The following is a 22,059-nucleotide window of genomic DNA, read 5'->3' on the forward strand; positions in this document are numbered from 1 at the left end:
TCCGGGGACTTACTGTAGATGGATGTTGGGTTTGGTTCAGTCTGGCAATTTCCAAGTTCATAAAAAGCTGAAAGATACATAACCTGATACATATCTTCATTATAGATCCCTGGATCTGCAGGGTACCTGAATTAGGCAATGCTTTCTACAGCAGACACACTTAAAAATATTATATAACAAGGGTGAATAGCTTTTTTGCTACCAGGGCGCCAAGCCCTTACATAATATTAATCATTATAAGTTACTTTCTGTGTATAACACATTAGTTCATGCTGTAGATGTGAATCAGCATAATATGGGCAAGTACTATGTCAATCAGTCCCAACCTGTGGTCTGTAGACCACGATCCTATTATGTAGAGTGTCAGCAGAAAGTTTAAAATAGAAATTGAAATAAATTTACAGAGCCTCTTGCAACCAGTTCGTTCTTCAATCCGCATTGCTTCCCATAGCTCAGGAAGCAGTACGGGCTGAAGTACATGCTGTCTGCGTGAGGCTCCGTGCCAGCAAGTCCCTCAGCCTGTGCTGCTTCCCAAGCAGGCTGAGGGACGCAGCTTGGGAAGCAGCATGGGCTGAGGGACGTGCAAGCTGCAGGCACAGTTACATTGTATGGAGGGGTCCATAAAATTGTAAAAGATTCAAAAGTATGCTGGAAAAGGTTAGGAGCCACTGAACTAAGCTGTCTGGTCACCCAGACACTATGCATACTTTGGTTTCATGCATTTCTGTGCAGAGTCAAGCCAAAATAATATCAAATCCATGCAACAAAAGACCCTCTGTAAAGTATCCTCACTGTTATTGTTTTTTTGTTCTCCCCATTTTGTTTTCCATAAATTTGCACCACATTTCCCCCCTTTCTGACAGGTGAGGCAGCACAGAAAGGCAGTTTATGGGTAGGATGGGTGAATACACAGCATTAAAAAAAAGGCAAACAGAGACAGCAGCTTAAATTCCCTCAGGTGATTCCTTTTTAATTTTGAGACAGCCCAACCTTGAGAGTTGCCATCTCCCTTTTTCTTTTCCTTCTGCCTGCATTCAACATGCTTATGTGTAGCCGTAACTCTAGCAGGCTAAAGCAGCTCATTTGCATGTGAGATGAACAGTATCAGAATAACATGAAAATACATTTCCATTGCAATATACAGCCCAGGAAGCTTTACATTTACCACAAGGTTACTCTTCTCCTATAATAGTGTGATAATGTGGCATGGAATTAGATTATTGTACTTACATACAATTTCTGGCGGCCAAATCTCTATGGACAAACTTTTTGCTTGCAAGGTATTTCATACCTTTTGCTACTTGAAGGCCAAATCCAATTAAATCTTTAACTGTTGGGTTCTGTAAAACACAAACATTTACAATCATTAAAAGGATATACAATGAGGAGTCCTGTGACTAACAGATTTATCAGGGCATAAGTTTTTGTGGGAATAACCCACTTCATCAGATGAATTGAAATGGAAATTACTGAAGCAGGAGTATATATAAAGGATATAATATATAGTAAATTATGGCAATACTGATTGGGAATGAATTGGTCATCTTGGCTGTCACTTTTTTGTCATGACCTTAACATATTGGGGCTTAGTATCCTGCTTTCAATTTGTACTGAAGAAGGCCTAGTGAAAGGCAAAAGATGGCAGTGAACGCAGGCACAAGTTTAGATCAGGCTCCAGATAACAGTAGCTAAACAACTTTTATCTTGATAGAAAGACAGTGTAAGAGGAAACAAGTGAAACCAGCACAACTTCTGGTCATGAAATATATAATATAATGGACCATAAACCCTAATCTAGTCAAGGTATTTTTACCACAGTATCAAGGGATGGGTTAGGCAAAGGTTGGCAGGGGGCTAGTTTGACTCCTAGTATAATTTCAAGTAGCCTTTGGGCTGCACTAAGTTACACGTGGCTGCCATGGTGCCAAAGGATCACCCCAGCAAAAAAGGGTCATCAGAGTGTAGGGGATTCACCCGGGGCCTTGTCAACTCAGTGATGGACTCACATGGAGTTACTATACCAGCTATACAACCTCCACATAGCAGATTAAATTTAAAGGGCATATCAGTAGGGGAACAGCATTTGGCCTATTCACTTTAAATATTCACTTCCAATGTTGCCCGCACAGTTGTTAAAATCTTTTGTTCTCTGTCTCAGTGACCATATCCATTTATGAATTCTTTACTGTCTTTTGATTGAACAACATTATCAATCAAAATTATTATAGGAACCTTTATATAAGTGAGTACCTCCAATTTGGGGACAAAAAGGGACTATGGCTCGGAGACTGGAACAGGCCCATCAACAACTGAATAGTTCAATCCTGCTCTGACACAGTCACTGACTTTTAATGACTTTCTGACTCAGTATTTCCAGTGGGGGTTGGTGCATAGGTGCTGACTTATTTCCCCCTGGGGGTGTTTTGCCCCAAAGATCCCACCCCTAGTTCCACCCCTCTTCTTGATTCCCTGTCCTTGCTCTGCCTCTCCCCACCTCAGCTTCAACCCCTCCCTTCAGGCCCCTTCCCACCTATTGTTCACTGCTCTCTGCCCTCCCTCAAGTGCCTCCCCCAGTTGCTCAACAGCTGGGAGCAGTGCTGCAGAACAACTGATGGATGGAGTGTGGAACAGCTGTGGCTAGGGGGTCCTGAGCACAAAGTATTTTTTCCCCATGGATGCTTGAGCTCTGGAGCACCCATGGAGTCAGCATCTATGGGTTACAGCCTGGAAAATATTCACTGGAAGGGCAGAAAGAGAAAAGGCTTCACACACAGCTTTTAAGTGACACGGTTTCCAAGCATGGAGAGCCATTCCAACCTGAGAAACGTGACATAGATGGAGGAGTGGGGGCAGTCATTTCCCCAAGAACATCGACCAAATCCCAAAGACACTCAGGAATGATAAGGACGCAGGGGAGGGGGAACTGCACTCAAGACGTTGTTTTGCCTGTCTCTGTACTGCTCCTGTGCTAAGAGCGAAGTGTCCATGTTAAAGAAGTTCCCATACAAAGCCTCTGTCTCTTACTTTACATGTCGTGTCCACGAAGAGTTAAACTATACACCAGGCTGCCCAAGGGGTGGAAGCTTTGGAGAGAATGTGCACAAATGACTGGGATGGCCTGGGAGGTTCGCACTGGTTTCAGAACCTAGGGCAGTTAGACTTTTGCATCAGATGGAGTCAGCTCTGTGGTGGGTATAAATCAGGCCTGCTCCCGTGTAGTTAATGGAACTGTGCAAATTTACATCACCAGATGTTCTCACCCACCAACTTTAATCTAAGAAACAAAATTTCTTAACAAAGAGCTTACAGATGGAAATGGGAAATCTTCATTGACAGTGAGTTCTGTGGATATATTCTGGAAGGGTATGTAGGACTCTCAGAACTAGGGATGTGAATCTTTAATCAGTTAACCAGTAAGCCTCACCCTTAATGGGTGATGCATACTGGTTAAGGTTAACTAGTGGAAGCTAGAGCAGCTTCCCTCCAGCCTTGATGGCAAGGGCCTGCCAAGGACAGGGGCTGCTGCAGGCCAAATGAGGGCCCCCGCTCTCCTATTCCTTTAATCAATTAACTGGTTAAACAATATGTTAAACAGGATTTTACATCTCTAATCAGGACAGTGGTTAATGGACAGAAATTACACCATTTTATAAACAGAATGGTTAGAACTTGTAACCTATAATACTATTAAAGAGCATAGAGAATGCCTAAACTGGTTGCACCATTTAATAGATCTGATACTATACTTACGTGAGCCTCATTCCTAATGAAGTTCCGAAGGTCTCCATGTTTCATATAAGGGAGCACCACCAAAGGAGATCCCTCAGTGGGCAAGCAAATTCCCAGCAGCGACAGGACATTGGGGTGAGTGAAATCTTTCATGATGATTCCTTCTTTGAGAAACTGAGCTACTTCTTCTAGGTCTGTAATTCCTGAGAGATCCGACAACAAGGGGATGGAGAAGGAAAGGAAGAGAGAGAGAGAAATCAAACAACAATACATCTCAGGTTCAATAAATTCTAACTCATCAGAATCTTCAGGGGATAGATATAATCTTGAAAACTGGTCATTTTCTCACCATCACCAATGGGAGAGGCAGTGCTTTTTTTGTAAGAAAAAAGATGCCAGTACTCCGGGGCAAAGTTGTTGAGCAAAAAATAACACGCCGTACTGGGAGCCGAAATGCGGTCGCGACCCCTTTAAGAGCCAAAACACTGAGCTGAGAGCCGAAACTTCCCTTCCTCCTGCGCTGGGGGCTGAAATGCGGCCGTGGCCCCTTTAAGGGCCATGTGTCCTGAGGAGGCTTCCATCAGGAGCCGTGCCGCCCCAGGAAAACAGGTGCCGGTACACAAGGGGGAAATGCCGTTCCTTTTCTGTGTGCTGGGAAAAAAGGTGACGGTACTCCGTTCCAGGCCGTACCATCACAAAAAAATCACGGAGAGAGGTATAACTGAAACACTGATCTAAATATGGTTGTGGTGTTCTGTATGTGATTCATATTGAAGTCAGTGGGCATGATCCCATAAAGCATGACTGTATTCATGTGAACAGCCACAGTGACCTCAATGATGCTATTCATATTAATAAAGTTATTCACATGTATGATAGGGATGTTAAAATTAGATTAATCAACTGACCGAATAGTTGCTGGGATTTCCATCGACTATTTGATTAGCTGCTAAGGGTGCTTCTGCTTTGAAATGTAACAAGAACCACCAGACTGCTGCTACATTTCAAAGGCTGAAGTACCGCGTGGTGTTCTGCCTTTGAAATTCTGCGTGGAACTCGGGGCCAGCAGGGCGTCTCCGGGTGCCTCTTGTACAATTCAAAGTGGAAGCGCCACATGGAGCCTGGGGCCAGTTGGGTACTCAGAGTTACTATAAAAAGGGGTAAGAATTAAAAAAATAATAAAGTACTTGAGAGAGACAGATATACGTACATGATGGGTTATTGAATATGTTCGATCACACGGCTTGCTGTGAACCTGAAAGTGTTGAAAACTTACTGGACTATACTCTAAATATAAATATGCAGTTATTAATTAATTCAATTAATTTTTATAGTAACTCAGAGTCCCCCGCTGGCTCCAGACTCCGTGCGGTGCTTCCGCTTTGAAATGTACAATAGCTTCAGCAGGGACTCTTGTACATTTCAAAGGCAGAACGCCACCACTGAGCCCCTTCCCCCTCCCACAGAGCTGGAGCAGAGGGGAACTAGCTTTTAAGTCGGCTCCTCCCCCCAGTACTCCTACTTCTTCCTCCCCTTGCTGCCTTTTTCTGATAGATGCAGCAAGGGATGAGGAAGCGACTAGTCGATTAGTCACTTACATTCCTAATGTAGGAGACTTTTCAGTTTGAACTGCATATTAATATTTATATTTAGAGTTTAGTGTAATAAGTTTTCAACACTTTCAGGTTCACAGCAAGCCATATGATAGAACATATTCAATAACCAATCGTGTGGATATATCGTACTTTATTATTTTTTAAATTCTCACCTTTTTTAGAGTAATTTTAAAAAAAAGTAATGCCTGAAGATAAAGCCAGGAATGAATCATTATTGCGATATGCATCAACTTCCTTCTGCTGGTTTTCAACACTTTCATTTATAAAAATCAAAGCTAAGCCAAGTTAATGGTGTGCAAAATGCTATTTCCCCTTTCCTCCCTCTCCTCCTACACCCATATTTGTATTTGGGGAAGGTGTGAACATTCTCTTCAACACACATATTTACAGAGTCCCATTTATCCATTCTGTAGCAGAACTGAAAGTAATGTAATTAGCCCAGGGGTGAATCTGACTCATAGTAGTTGAAGCTGAAGTCCATCTTTTATAGGTGAAAGTGGAACTCTGCAGTTCAATTTGCTATTACAGTTACTCAGGCTGTCTTAGGAGCTATGATGATGCCTCACTATTAAAGAATGTAACTCACGGTTCAAGGACTTTACAGCACAATGAATTTTCCTTCCATCACTGTCCAACAATGTCCCATGGTACACACACCCAAAATGCCCTGTGTGAAGAATGAGTAAGGTTAGCCTCAATTTCAGTAAGATTAGCTTTATATTACTTTTTACTTTACTAACTAGCAATTATGCTATAATATAGTCTTTATAGACTCTAATTGCAGACATTTGCAATGTATGCTTTATGACACACTAAACTGCAAATATACAAAGCTAGAACTCTATTTCCAGCATAATGGATATTCTTTTAATCTAAATCAAGAAATAAGTAAATGACAGAAGGCTAACACCACAACTGCCTAATATTCTTGCAATGACTATTTAAAAAATTCAACATTCCATCTCCCCACTCCTCTGCCACAACTCTGCTATTTAATGTATTCTGGAGGAGGGGACTGAATGATTCAAGGAAGTGAGAAGGGGGGCCTGAGTGTTTCATCTTCAGTTCACAAGTTAAAAATCTAGTCAGATGTTTCTGTTTAATAAGTTGGGTATCTTGCATAGAGCCAGGTTCAAAGCTGTCTGAAATCAACTGGAGTCTTCCGATTGACTTCAATGGGCTTTGGAACATGGCCCTAATGTTTAGAGAATGTGTCACCAAACAATGCTAATAACAATTTGCCTTCTTACTGGCAGTCTCAGCAGAGAATTGAATAGGAATGTAGACTGATATCCTTTTTCATCTCTACAGAGGGGCCTTTGGGTTAAGGAAGGGGCAGCATGGAGAAGCATACCCGGTCACAGACACAGTAACTTGTTCTGTGGCTCAACACAGCACTTAGAGCTCCAGGGCTGTGCATATTCAGAGAACACTTACTTATCACAATTAATAAAAATAGATACCCTGGAGAATCCCAATCAATGAGGTTGCCTGTTCTTAAATAGGTCTAATGAAAGGGTTTGCCTGCCAATATCATTAATGCATATTCATTGGGCACAAGAGGTAAAGGATCATTTTAAATTAATATTAATGCTGGCAGCCATAGAGCTAAAGCAGTTTTATATGCATTAGCACTGCAGAAAATAAAGCTAAGGAATTAATATCCAGAGTCAAAAGTTCTGAGCAAAACCAAAGGTTTAGTTCTCAAAACTGGAGCTAGCTAGCAGACTTTTTTCTAAAAGTAACCAAAATTTCCCAAGCTTGGAACCTGGGTACATTTTATGCAAATACTCAAATATGAGTCATTAAAAATTTTCTGGTTTTGTCCCTTTCTGCCTACAAAAGGGGCAATTTAAAATAAGGAGATGAGGAGCCTAGCAAATGATATTAGTGACATTTCTTGGTAGTTTGATAATATCGAAAAAATATATGGGAATTTTGTTTTGGGAAAAAATAAAGCAATGCTCTTGCTATGGGAAACAATCTATACATTAGGGTTGGCAAAATTCAAATTTTAGTCCTTTAATAATTGCAACAAATATAATTTAAGCTTTTTGATGTTTATACATTTAAATTTTCACAGTTGTGAGAAATTCATTGGGCACAAGAGGTAAAAGGGGGAGGGATAGCTCAGTAGTTTGAGCATTGGCCTGCTAAACCCAGGATCATGAGTTCAATCCTTGCAGAGACCACTTATGAACTTGGGGCAAAAATTTGTCTGGGATGGTACTTAGTCCTGCTGTGAAGGCAGCAGACTGGACTCAATTACCTTTCCAGGTCTCTTCCAGTTCTAGGAGATAGGCACTCTCCATTAATTTAATTTAAAAATCATGGGGGAACCAGGAAAATTATTTAATGACAGATATTGAGATTCAGAAAGTTAAAGCTATACAACAGTTAAATCACAAATTGTCAACTTCCCATGTCAAAATATACAAAGAAAACATGCTGAAACCAAACTCTATTAAATTCTCAAATAGCATTTTTCTTACTTTGTCCATTTGTAAATATTGATTATTATCAATAGAAATATTGCAAGGTACAGTAAAACCAACATTTACGAATTCAAAATGCAACCCTTACCAGTATAACTATAATGCACTGAGGCGGAATACAGTGCCTGTTTATTTAATTTTGACTATTTTCCTGCACCAGAGAAATTGGACAAATGGTTTACAGAGAAGCTTCCATCACTGTTCCCTGGTTTTCTAACCCCCAGTTTTTGGGTGCTCAATTGGAAACATTTTATGCCTGATGTTCATAGAATCATAGAACCATAGCACTGGAAGAGACCTCAGAAGGTCATCAAGTCCAGCCCCCTGCTCTAGGTGCTTGAGGTGCTGAAATCTAAAATTTTCACTTAGGTCACCCGTGCATGATGAAGTGTCCAAAATTGACATTGGCATGGGGGTCTGGAAGAATGGGGAACCTTGGAGCAAGTCAGGCACTCAGAGGCTGTGGACTTGGGAGGGAGAATGGGGGAACATAATACTCATAGGCATGAAGGGACACAAAATCTCTGGCATTGAGGGGTAGAATCAGGGGCATCCAGAGCCCCTAGCATGGGGGAGAAGGGTGCAATGAAGGGAGAGGTGCATAGTGAACATAGAGTCCATGTCATGTGGCAGAACAGTGTAACAGGGAGCATGACACAGAGCCCCTGGCATGGGGGATAATACAAGGAGTCCCCGAAATACAGGGGGGGGGGAGTGAATGGCACATAGGAAGGTTTGGGGGTGGGGAGCATATGGAGGGATGTGTCCCTAGTACAAGCCATGTGTTCAATCTATAAAAGCACACAATGTGCACAAGGCTCTAATTAAAATAATAATTGCAATACATTTCAATGATATATAAGATGCTGAATAGTGATAGAAATGTAGCCGTGTTAGTCTGGGGTAGCTGAAGCAAAATAAGATGCTGACTTCAGAAAGGAATATAATGAATGGTTGTGCAAAAATGCTGTTAGCAAGATAAGAGCTGAAATACCTACCTCTTCCTATTATCTCACTGAAATGCACAATCAGGCTGTCAGCCCCAATGACCACATGCTGAACTTCTTTCACCAGGTCTGGGTTTAAGGCACTGATGTCAATGTGAACATTAGTTTGCAGCAGTGGACTAGCTAAATCTGAGTCCCCACTAGACAGAATGGGGGATAGGTCTGTGTGAGAATACTGTGCTGGTCTGCATGAGCCATTCTGAGAAAAATTTGGAAACTGATCTGCAAAATAAACAGAAATTAGTTTAATTCTTTTAGGATTCCTTCTCTGCTCACTGGAAGCTCAAGAGTTGTATTTAACCGGTACTTGCACAAAGTCAGTTATACTCAATCAGTTTGGAAGTTAGCCAACACTCTCAATCACAAAACGGAAGAGGAAAGTACATGTTGCTGCCTTGTCAAAGCTCATGTATCCTATGGCACCAAAGATAGAAGTTTATTTAGGGCCCAACCCAATTTCTTTTGAAGTAAAAGGCAAAACTGCCACTTATGTCAGAGGGAATAGGCCCTTCCTTATCTAGCCAATCCCCATAGTATAGCTAGAATATTTAGCCATTGATAGGAGTAAAATTGGAGAAGAATACAGATAAAGTAGTAAATAGTAAAGTATTCAGAATACACAATTTTGGATTACTATCTGATTATAATTCCATGAGCAATCAAAAACAGCCCGTGACAAGCTAATAGTCAATATTCAACCAGGGAAATGCCTAAGAGTGATTCATATCCTGTAGCTTCCAAAGATAATGTAATTGGTGTAACATAAAAAAACCCCAAACCCAACAAAAAACCAGGTGCTGTAATTTGAAAAAAAAAATCTGCCAACAGATTTTAAATTACAGCAATTGCAATGTTTCAGTTAAGCATAGCAAATTATGTGGGAATAGTTTAAATCAAAATACCATTCACATTTTACTACCATTTTGCACAACAGAATCAAAGTAGGGATGTAAAAGAGTAGTTGATTAGTTGACTACTCGCTCCCCCTCCTTTGCTGCCTCTGTATCAGAGACAGAAAGGAGTGGGGAAGCAGGAGCTAGTGCTGAAGGGAGCTGGCTTAAAAGCCGGTCCCCCAGCACTGTCTCTGTGCTAGGGGGGAAGGTGCAGGGGAGGCAGAGATGCAGCGGTCAGGGACCCAGCAGGAGCCAGGACTGATAAGTCCTGGCTTGCGGAAGGTCCCGTACGTGCCCCCACTGCACTTTGTCTTTTAAATGAAACAAGAGCCGGGTGAGGTAGGTCCAGCACCAGGCGTGAGCCAGGACTCTGCAGTCCCAGCTCCTGCTGGGTCCCTGACTGCTGTTCCTCTGCCATTTAAACGTAGTAAGAGCCACCTGGCTCTTACTACATTTAAAAGGCAGAGGTGCAGTAGGGTAGGTCTGGGACCAACCCCCCGCTGTGGCTCTTCAATTTAAATATAGTAGGCGTACACAATTGTATTGAGTGCACGATTACTTAATTACCCACTTCTTAAGAGCCTTAAATCAAAGAGCCTAATTTTGTTTTTAGTTACATATGGAATGACTTCAGCAGAGGCAGTGAGCAGAATTTAGTTCATAGTCAAAGAAAGAAACTCTAACGGATCAGGCTATTTTAGTAAGAAAAAAGAAATTGGACATAAATATGTTACATGAAATTATAAGATGCAGATAGTATTAAAATTATTAATTGGATTCCAGATTCTGACTCCATGCTGTTCTGTTTAGAAACAGAAATCCCTCTCACATTTATGTAGTACCAGGAGGGAATGTATCCATTATCATGTGTAACTGACAAGAGTCTTTCCAGTTTTGTAAAATAATGTTAAAACCTGTTATCAATATGCCTTCTAAGCTTTCCAATGCTCTTTTCATTTTATTCCTTATAGTAACTAATATGCATATCAAACACATACTTAGTATTAATTAAGTTTTTGTGATTTTCTAGGTAAAATATGTAGCTTTCTTTTGTATCAAGAAGATAAAGGAACCATGCAGGAGAGTATGGCAAACATATCCTAGACACAGCGAGGAGAATAATTGTTTTTTGGTTTGTTGCCAGTTCCAAAAAAATGGAGGTAGAGGAAAAAATCAGTTTGACCCAAATCAAATTAAAAAATTCTAAAAAATTTCAGCCATCAAAAAAGTCCATACAATTATTGAACAAATTGTTTACTTTGACTTTACTGTTCACTGTGGTTTCTGGATATATTATTAACATAAAAACAAAATAAATTAAGGGTTAGCTTCTCCAAACAAATGGAGAAGGAGGAATTAGTGGTATCTTTAGCTCAGTGGTTAGGACACTCACCAAGGATGTGGAAGATCCACATTTAATTCCCCCCTTGGCCTGATGTAGACCAGCTGTCTGAATATAGGTCTCCCACATTACAGGAGAGTGCCCAATTCAGTGCTGTCTGGCTTTCTCAATTTTTCCCATTCAAGCTATTCCACTCTATATGGCTACGTCTACACTGGCCCCTTTTCCGGAAGGGGCATGTAAATTTCACTAGTCGTCGTAGGGAAATCCGCGGGGGATTTAAATATCCCCCGCGGCATTTAAATAAAAATGTCCGCCGCTTTTTTCCGGCTTTTAAAAAAGCCGGAAAAGAGCGTCTACACTGGCCCCGATCCTCCGGAAAAAGTGCCCTTTTCCGGAGGGTCTTATTCCTACTTCTTATTCCTACTTTGAAGTACTTTGAAGTAGGAATAAGACCCTCCGGAAAAGGGCACTTTTTCCGGAGGATCGGGGCCAGTGTAGACGCTCTTTTCCGGCTTTTTTAAAAGCCGGAAAAAAGCGGCAGACATTTTTATTTAAATGCCGCGGGGGATATTTAAATCCCCCGTGGATTTCCCTACGACGACTAGTGAAATTTACATGCCCCTTCCGGAAAAGGGGCCAGTGTAGACGTAGCCCATAAGTAACTGACTACTTCTTGGCACAAAGATGTGAACTTGGTCTCCCTCTCCCCTGAATGAATGCCTTGGCCACCAGGTGAATCTCAAGCTCAGTGACTCTTCAAGCATTTTGTAAAAGGAAGACAAGTTTGGAAAGAGAGACAGAGGGTACATCTAAACTACATCCCTTTTTCGATAAAGGGTTGTAAATTAGACGCATCAAAATTATAAATGAAACCGGGATTTGAATTTCTCATGCTTCATTTACATAAAGCCGCTTTTCAAAAAAAAAAAAAATGCGGTGAAGAGAGAAAAGCCCCGTTTCGAAAAATCCTGTAACCTACAGGATCGAACCTGTAACCTACAGGCTCTTTTGAAACAGGGCATTTCTGTCGAAAAATCCATGACTTCACCACAGGTTTTTTTTTTCAAAAAGCAGCTTTTTGAAAAAAGCTGCAGACACCATTATGTAAATGAAGTGCAAGAAATTAAAATCCCGGCTTCGTTTACAATTTCGATATGTCTAATTTACATCCCTTTATCGAAAAAGGGATGTAGTTTAGATGTACCCTGAGAAAGACCCAACATAAGCAGAAGTAATCACACAGCTTGATTTTTGAATCCTTAGCTGAATTGCCATGTTGGACACTTAGAATATATGGCATTTCATTTTTAAGTGAGCATAGCTGATGTAGGAGTCATTGAAACACTGTTATCCTTAGAACTCCACTTTTTACCTGGTAGGCCTACATAAACATAGAGTAAAAAATTAATAAATCCACAGTTCCTCATTAAGGTTTGGAATATGGTATTTTTTTCTTTGACTGTTTACACTGATTTTACAATGTGTTCTCTAGTCTCATCTCATTTTACCACTTAGACTATAGTGAAAATTATAATAATAAAAAAATCCTTCAATTTAACATGGTGAAATACCCCTGAAGTCTACTTTCTATTAAAAAAAGCAGGTAAAGGTCTCTAACAAAAGACAGACAGGTCTTATGAAAAAATTAAGCTATAAGATATAGTTCAAAACAGGTGTTTCTATGAAGATAGCTGAAACATGAGAAAGTTAAAAATTTGCAACTCCTGCTCAGATTAACAACAGACACGCACCTTCTAGAAATGTTGATCTGTAGTCTACTGAGTCACTAGAAACCATTTCTGTAGTTGGACTTATACTCCTTGCGCTCACAAGCCTATCCAAATGAGGAGTGTGCACTCTTCCATCATAACGAACTAAATCACTACCCAGATCTGAAAAGCGGTATGAAAGAAACAGTGTCAAACAGTCATGTACAATGTGTGTCAATTCTAATTTAGAACATACATAGAGGCAAGATTTTTGGCTGTGATGAGAAGAGAGGCCACCAGGGAAATTTGAAAGAGGGATAGATGTTGTTCTGATACTCAACAAAAAAGGTAGAGCAGATTGCGTGTTGCTCTAATTTATACCAGCTGGTTATAGTCTGTAAGGGACTCTACAATAGCTGAGTATAGATCAGTGTTTCTTAAACTTTTTAAGACCGAAGGACACCAAACAATTTTTTTTTATGAGGAACACAAGGATTTTTTGTTGAGAGAAAAAGAAAAAGGTTGGGGAGGGGGGGAGTTATTGAGAAAAAAAAGGTTGCCTGCCCCTTTAAGGGTGTCCATTTTGAACTCTGTTGTTTTCGGCGGCACACTGGTGTGCCATGGAACACAGTTGAAGAAACATTGGTATAGATGAAGTACAGTTCACTCCAGCCAGGCTCTCTTCCTATCCCTTTTGCCAAGACTGAATAGAGGAGAGGCAAGGCTAGGGTTATCCTGCCTCACCTAAAATCTTCCTGTTCTCAGAAGGCCAGATGTATTTTTTGGCCTTTCATACAGTCTTGGCACCAAAAAGGAGCTGAAATGCAGTTAAAGATTGGACCTATATTAGGCCGTTTCTACAGGCAGGGTATATGAAAAGGCTATTGCATTACATGTAAGCAGTGCATACAATAGTTAAGCTTTACAAAACTCCCCCACATTTTTAAATTATTTCATAAAATTAGCAATAATTCACCTTTAATTTGTTTTTTCCTTTTCATCCATAGAAAAAAGCCCAACAACAATAAAAATAACACTGATATTGACACAACTCCAGCAATCAGTCCTGTGAAATTCTGATCTTGCAGAATCATCACTTTTCCAATAATTATTGAGGAAACTTCTTGCTTCCACTAACAAACAAAGAAAAAGACATTGTAATAGCTGAAGATTTTTAAAATAAAAAAATCCTCCAATATCTATAATACTCATTAGCAATGAAACAGTGTGTCTGAAATACCCTTTTTGGGCTAAATCCTGGCCTGAAAGGCTCCACCAAGGAGAGAAGTTTGGTATGATGAAGGAGATTTAAACTGGTGGAAATGAACTTGAATCTGGTCCTCTAAAGTTTATTACTTCCTTTCAAGAAGCCAAGTAGCAATCACACCCACAAAACGATATTGCCTACATGAAACCCAGCATTTGCACACATAGACAATTACTTATTTTTTTGCATTACTATAACACAAAGGAGATACAGACCTGGACCAGAACCCAACTGTAACAGGCATGGGCAGCAGGTGAACCCCTTCTTCAGAGAAGATTAGGCTCCAGATACACCCGCCCGCAGGGTTACCAGGTAGGTTTAGAAAAAATACTGGACACACTTGAGGGAGGGAGGGGGGACTGGCCGGGAAGGGGGTGGGGCTGGTTGCGGAAGAGGGGCGGGGTCAGGGGGTAGGGCTGGTGGGTGGGGGGTCAGGGGCAGCGCGGCTGGCCGGGGGAGATGGGGGGTCCTGGGGACAGGGCTGGCGGGCGAGGAGGGGGGTCGGGGGCAGCGCAGCTGACCAGGGGAGATTGGGAGGAGGAGAACCAGCTGGCAGGAAGCAGGGGTGGCCGGGAAGGGGTTGGGGGCAGCGGAGCTGGTTGTATGGGTCGGGGGAAGGGGGGAGGGGTGGGACTGACCTGGTCACGTGCAGACCCCATGCACGGTCCACAGAAGCGCGAGTGAGTCCGGCTGCGGCTCCACCACGCACTGAGGAGCGGGGACAGGGCTTCTCCTCCTCCCCAAGGTGTCAGACGCAGCCAGGGCTCCCAGCGCCGATCACGCCCCGCCTCCCAGCCACTCCCCCAACCCCCGCCAGGCTTCCATCTGGTGCCCAGCCAGAAATCCAGGAAATACCGGACATTGCACATGTCCGGTACTTGCTGGATTTTTTTACTAAACAGAGGGCCCAAAAGGGGAAGTTCAGGGCTCAGACTGTCTGGTGAGCCCTGAGCTTCCCCTTGAAGCCAGAAGAGCTCCTGCTCGCCTCTCCTGCTGGTAGGCTCAAGCACTAGGCAACTGGTAGCCCTGAGCTGCCCCCAGCCACTGGCTAGAGCAGAGCCCCTCCCAGCTTCAGGGGAGAGGCAGAATAAGGGCTGGACCTCAGGGTAGAGCATAGGCAGGGCCACAGGCCTGGGTTAGGGGTTGACTTTGCCTCCCCTGGTCTATGATACCTGCCACCCATGGTGATAGGTGTTGCACAGGCACAGAACAAGGGCAACAATCCCAACTCTAAAGTGCTTACAATCTAAACTGCCACTTTGTGTTAATCAAATTGCACTGATAAAAGTGGGGGGTTATAGTAAAAAACACTATCTAATTTTAAAACAGCCCTACTTCATGTCGTTTAGGCTGAAATATGCTGCAGGCCCTATAGTATAGTTCACAAGGTCATGTGATTCTATCCTTGCCAATTTTAAGCTAGTCAACAAGTTTAAAAAAAAAACCCAGCAAACAATGACCAGGCAAAAATATTTTAGGTCCAGGGCACTATCCCAGTCAACTGGAGTGAATTTGGCAAGCCTTTTCTTTCCTTGTCTGGAAGTCAGTCCTTTGGGTACTAGAATGAAGGATTTGTCCATCAAAAGTGCAAATATTTTTCTTTGCTGAGCAGAGAGCAATTTCCAAGGCTTTTTGCCAGTAAACAAGTAGAAAGCTCGATTAACCCCTTCAGTACTGAACACTTTGCTACCACAAGAAGAACATGCCACATCTATGCCACATCTTAGGCATCAAAAGGACTAAGGGTATGTCTACACTAGCCCTCTAGTTCGAACTAGGGAGGCTAATGTAGGCATTCAAACTTGCAAATGAAGCCCGGGATTTAAATATCCCAGGCTTTATTTGCATGTTCCTGTCCGGTCACCATTTTTAAATGCCACTAGTCCGGACTAACTGCCCGTGGCTACACGCGGCAGTTAAACGGTAATTCGAACTAAGTCCTTAGTTCGAATGACCTGTTACACCTCATTCCACGAAGCGTAACAGTTAACTCGAACTAAGAATTTAGTTCGAGTTAACGTTTGACTGCCGCATGTAGCCGCGGGCAGTTAGTTTGGACTAGGGGGATTTAAAAATGGTGCCCGGACAGGAACATGCAAATAAAGCCTGGGATATTTAAATCCCGGGCTTCATTTGCAAGTTCGAATGCCTATATTAGCCTCCCTAGTTCGAACTGGGGACTAGTGTAGACATACCCTCATATACATAATATATGAGAGACATGGCATTTTCAATCTTCTATGAAAATGTATTTGCCAAAGGGAAGGCATAAAGAGAACATTTGGTTTCACAGTTTATCAGCTCTATAGCCAAGAATTAGTACTTGTACTTTTAACAGAAATTAGTTGCTATTGTATTTGTACCGAGGTAGACCTTAAAGGATGCAGTCATGGACCAGGACCACATTGTGCTAGATGCTCTACACAAGATGAACAAACATTCCTCAGCCCAAGGACCTTGCCACCAAAAACAGTGGTCACCAAACTGCAGGGTGTACTCCACTAAGGAAAATTGAGGGGGGCATGACAGGGTCTAAACCAGGCCGGGGCAAAATATGGGCCACAGGACAGATCTGGCCTGCCAGGCCACCGGATCCAGCCCGCAGCTGCTGCGGGGAGCTCCAGGCAGGCTCCCCGCTACCTTGCCCCAGCCGCATGCCGCAGCTACAGGGAGGCTTTTTTTTAAAAACTGTGAGTCCGGAGGGGAGGGGGAAAGGTTTAGGAGGGGAAAGCTTTAGGCCAGAAACTGGCCAATGGGAGCTGCCTGTTTCAATGGCAGGCAGCCACCAGAGCGCATGGCTGTAGCCTGGAGTGGGAGGAGAGGGGGGGCAGGCAGGGAGACAGATTCAGAAATGGCACTGGCTGGTAAGTCTCCTGGCAGATCCTACCTCTGGCACCCCAGTCTTTCCCTTCCCCAACCCTCTGCCCCCCAATCCACATACTCAAATCCTCCCCTCCTGTACTCATATCTCCTCCCAGATCTGGCTTCCCAATCTCCTATCCCAGATCACAGTCCCCTCCTGCCCTAGCGCTCACAAGCCAAATCCCCGCACCCCCTGCTCTATCCCAATTCCATGCCCTAGGTCACAATCCAACCCCCTACACCCCAGTCCAGTGTCCGCCTCCTTACCCCAAACTCCCTTCTGCACCCAACCTCCATCTCAAACCCTGCACCTTCTCCATTAATATCCTGGAAGAACGCAGCCCTCGACCACTTTCCAAATTCTTGGAGAGACCCCCCCCCATCAAAAATTATTGCCCCTCCTGGTCTAGACTGCTCCCACACGAGGCAGAGGAGTGCCATGCAGCCCCACTCCACTCCAGCCCCACCCAACTCCCAGCTGAGGACCTGGCCTCAGCTGGAGCCTTGCCCTGATCTTAGCCCCTGACTATAGCAGCTGCCAGCCCTGGCCCTGCCCCCATCCCTGATGTTCACTCTTGGTTGTGGCTCCTGCCTGCAGCACCAGCCCTGCTCCTGGCAGGGTGCAGATAAATTACATTTGGGGGGGGGGGGAGGAGGGAAGGCTGAAAGAACATAAGAACGACCACACTGGGTCAGACCAAAGGTTCATTTAGCCCAGTATCCTGTCTTCTGACAGGGGCCAATGTCACATGCCTGGATCAAGTGATTCATCCCCGTTACCCATTCCCAGCCCTGACAACCAGAGGCTAGAGACACCATCCTTACCTATCCTGGCTAACAGCCATTGGTGGACCTATCCTCCATGACTACTTAGTTCTTTTTGGAACCCTGTTGAAGTCCTGCCTTCACAACATCCTCTGGCAAGGAGTTCCACAGATTGACTGTGTGTTGTGTGAAGAAATACCTCCTTTTGTTTTAAACCTGCTGCTTATTAATTTCATTTGGTCAACCCTAGTTCTTGGATTGTGAGAAGGAGTAAATAGCTTTTCCTTCTTTATTTTCTACACACTAGTCATGATTTTACAGACATCCATCATATCCCCCATTAGCCATCTCTTTTCCAAGTGGAAAAGTCCCAGTCTGATTAATATTACGTTCTCCTCATAGGGCAGCTGTTCCACACCCCTAATAATTTTTGTTGCCCTTTTCAGAATCTTTTCCAATTCCAATATATATGTTTTGAGATGAAGTGACCACATCTGCATGCAGTATTCAAGATGTGGGCATACCACGGATTTATATACAGGCAATGATATTTTCTGTCTTATTATTTATCCCTTTCTTATTGATTCCCAACATTTTGTTTGCTTTTTTTACTGTTGCTGCTCATTGAGTTGAACTATCCACAATGACTCCAAAATCTCTCTTGAGTAATAATAGCTAAATTAGATCCCATCATTTATATGTATAGCTGGGATTATATTTTCCAATGTGCATTATTTTGCATTTATCAACTTGAATTTTACTTGCCATTTTGTTGTCCAGTGTCCCACTTTACCTTTGAAGCTCTTTGCCATCTGCTTTGGACTTAATTATCTTAAGCAGTTTTGTATCATTTACAAGTTTTTGCCACTTCACAGATTACCTTTTTCTCCAGGTCATTTCTGAATATGTTGAATAGGATTGGTCCCAGTACAGAACCATGGGGAGCACCACTAGTTACCCCTCTCCATTCTGAAAACTAGTGATACAAAAAGTTTGGAAATCACGGCTCTAAATGAAAGTCATACTGCAAGTTTTGAGCCTATTCTCTCTAAAGTCACTGGCAAGATTCCTGTTTATTTCAGTGGAGCAGGATAGGGCATACAAGATACACAGTAAGCGGTGGGGAGCCTTTTTCAGGTTGGAGGCTACTGACCCTCAGAAAAATGATTTGGGGGCCACACACAAGTGAGAAGCGACCCCCCCCCAAAAAAAACAAACCCTCACTGACATGGTCCCTGGTCATGAGAAGAAGAAAAACATGCCTCACATTTCCCTCAGAGCATTGGGAGGGCCAGCCTGGGTTTTGTGTGCACCAACCCCACGAACCTGCCAGGAGGTAGGTGGGGGGTGTGTGTGTGTGTGTGTGTGTGAATCAGTCAGAAGCCCTGAGCCTTGGGGGCCAGATCCAGGTAAGCTAAGGGTTGCATCCAGCTCCCAGGCCTTAGGTTCCCCACCCCCTGGTTTAAAGGAACATAATTTGTGATTTTTTTTTTCTGTTCTCAGCAGTCTGAAAGATGCTTGTCATGTAATATGAATCAACATAGGGTGAAATCCTATTTAAATCAATGGCAACATCCTCACTAACTCACGTGGGCCCAGGTTTTGATTCACAGAAGGTGAATGACTTTGGTTCAAGAACTTGTCCTAAATATTTGTATTTTAACAAACTAACAAACTGAATTTTTGTAAGAGGAGAACAGATTATTTCATGTATCTGAGGGGTAGCCGTGTTAGTCTGAATCTGTATAAACAACGAGAAGTCCTGGGGCACTTGATAGACTAACACAGCGTTTCCCAAACTATGGGCCGCGGCCCGGTACCGGTCTGCAGGAAAAAAGTACCGGGCCTCAGCATGGCTGCCGGGGTGTACCGGGCTCCTGCATTCCCCGTGCAGCGCTGGGTTCCCCAAACCTTGAGCTGGGCTGGGCGGAGGATGCAGCCTTATGTCCCGGGTTCCCGGCAGAGATGTAGCGAGGGGGGAGCAGAGGGAGGGCAGTTGCCCCCAGGAACCACACTGGGGGGAGCCGGGCTGGGCTGCGGGGAAGTGCGGGGCATTGGGATCACCTGGGCTGCAGGAGGAGGGAGGTGCCAGGAACCCAGCTCTGGACTCAAGGGAAGAGAGGGAGGGGCAGGGAATCACCACTGGGCTCAGCATGTCTACGCAGTTGGGAGAGGTGCAGGGAAACAGAGCTCAGCTGGGCTGCGGGAGTAAGGAGGTGCAGGGTGCTGGGCTGAGCTGTGGGGGCGGAGGAGGAGGTGCAGAGCTCAGAGCTCAGTTTGCCTGCAGGAGGAGAGAGGTGCCAGGAACAGGGGCTAGACTCAAAGGGTCTGAGGGGCGGGAAATCAGAGCTAGGCTTAGCAGTTTTGCGGGGTTTGGGGGGAGGTGCAGGGAAATGGGGCTCAGCTGTGCTGTGGGGGAGCCATGCAGGGAACCAGTGCAGGGCTCAACTGGGCTGTGGTGGATGGGGGAAGGCATAGGGAACAGAAGGGGGGAGGGATAGCTCAGTGGTTTGAGCATTAGCCTGCTAAACCGAGGGTTGTGAGTTCAATCCTTGCGGAGGCGATTTGGGGCAAATATTTGTCAAGGATAATACTTGGTCCTGCTGTAAAGGCAGGGGACTAGACTTGATGACCTTTCAGTTCTAGGAGATAGGCAATCTCCTTTAATTTAAGGGCAGCTCAGCTGGGCTGTGAGGGGCTGCAGGGAACTGGTGCTGAACTCCCTTGGATTGTGGGGGGATGGTTTTGGGGGAGGTGCAGGGAACTAGTTGGAGTGGGCAGCTCAGTTGGGTTGCAGGGGAGGGAGGTGCAAAGAAGTCTAGTGGGGAGGGAACAAACCAGGAGCCCTGAAATGACCTCCCCTGGGCCAGTCAGGTCCAGAGGGTGCCAGACCAGGGAGGTCCAACTCCTACTCTAGTGCCCTTCTTGCACTCTCCCTCCTAGCCAGATACCCTACCCCCAATCTGCTCCTGCTCCCGCCTCTCAGAGTGCCTGTGTAGCACCGGGTACCCCAAGCCCTGGCCCAGGCTGGGTGGAGGATGCAGCCGGGTGAAACAGTGAAAAATTATTCATTTTTCTTATATGTGTTTATTATTTGGGGCTGCAAAAAACAGTATTGAAAAAAACTGGGTTCCAACTAAAGTAAAAAGTTTGGGAAACCCAAAGCTGGTATAGCCAGCTTTCTATTGATCTTACAGTCCATTTATCCAATCCACATTCCCTTAACTTGCTGGCAAGAATATTGTGAGTGTCCGTATCAAAAGCTTTGCTAAAGCTGGTACTGGGGGCTTTGGGAGGACCAGAAACAATTTATTTGCATAGTCATAATTTGCTTAATGAATATGCAAATATGCAAATGAATGTTACTGATCCTCCAAAAGCTCGTGAATGGATTTACTGGTCCTCGCGTCAAAAAGTTTGGGAACCCCTGGACTAATAGATTTATTAGATCATAAGCTTTCATGAGCAAAGACCCACTTCATCAGATGCATCTGATGAAGGGGTCTTTGCCCATGAAAGATTATGCTCCAATAAAACTGTTAGTCTATAAGGTGCCTCAGGACTTCTTGTTTATTCAGATTATCTCATCTTTTTTCTACGTCCCATTGATTCCAAGGAAGGCCTGCAGGATCAGAACCAAAACTATCACCTCATGATTTCAATGTGGTTCCCTGTCTACCTGTCCAGATCCACCTGTGGTATCTTGTCTTACAATCTTATCTCTTAAAGATGGGGAACGGATCATCTTTTTCTGTGCGTCTGTACAGCATATAATACAATGGAGTCCTCATCCATGACTGGTGTTCCTAAGTGATCCCTCAATACAAGTAGTAATAACGTTTCACATAAAAGAATTCACATTTTTCTGAAGTAAGTTGGAACTTAGAAAAGTTAATACACACACACAAAAGGGAAAGTCAATGAACTGAAATCACTACCGACATCAGGATTAGAGATGCATTTTAAGTTTGCAGCTACCATTATTCCAGTGGCATCATTATTAATTATGTCATATGTGGAGTAAGGATATCTTACCTCTATATTTAGCTCACTATGGGATTTTAGCAGATCTCTGGGAACCATACAGAAAATTGATTCAGACTGAAAGACGATGTTCTCACAACTTTTATTTCCAACTTTTAGTACCTCACCTTTAATAGCTTCGGAGTCAATGTTATTTCCCTGGAAAAAAATTTAAAACATTATTAATTAATCATTTAATATAACTCTTAAGAAGATGGTCTATTATTGATTCAGAAAATATTATTTCATGATAGCAAAAGCAAACATGAAATAAAACAAAATAATACACAATTAGCCTTCTCTTGCCTAGCCAGTGCGCATTTTTAATTTTTGTTAATTGCATTTTTG

The 22,059-nt window shown here is 43.4% G+C and overlaps 1 protein-coding gene across 6 annotated transcripts in view; it reads right to left on the reverse strand.

Moving 5' to 3' along the window:
* The window catches only part of MET (MET proto-oncogene, receptor tyrosine kinase), a 130,917-nt gene that overhangs the window by 7,301 nt on the left and 101,557 nt on the right, over positions 1–22,059 (reverse strand). For all 6 annotated transcript variants that reach the window (XM_014573355.3, XM_014573354.3, XM_075929236.1 and 3 more), the window contains exons 12-18: positions 21,724–21,870; positions 13,771–13,927; positions 12,837–12,977; positions 8,839–9,069; positions 5,932–6,012; positions 3,751–3,932; positions 1,231–1,340 (exon numbers count right to left, since the gene is read on the reverse strand). In XM_014573355.3, the coding sequence (XP_014428841.1) occupies positions 1,231–1,340; positions 3,751–3,932; positions 5,932–6,012; positions 8,839–9,069; positions 12,837–12,977; positions 13,771–13,927; positions 21,724–21,870 (1,049 nt within the window). The remainder of the gene's footprint in view (positions 1–1,230; positions 1,341–3,750; positions 3,933–5,931; positions 6,013–8,838; positions 9,070–12,836; positions 12,978–13,770; positions 13,928–21,723; positions 21,871–22,059) is intronic.

Source organism: Pelodiscus sinensis, chromosome 1 (genome assembly GCF_049634645.1).
Source record: "Pelodiscus sinensis isolate JC-2024 chromosome 1, ASM4963464v1, whole genome shotgun sequence".
Classification (NCBI taxonomy): Eukaryota; Metazoa; Chordata; order Testudines; family Trionychidae; genus Pelodiscus; species Pelodiscus sinensis.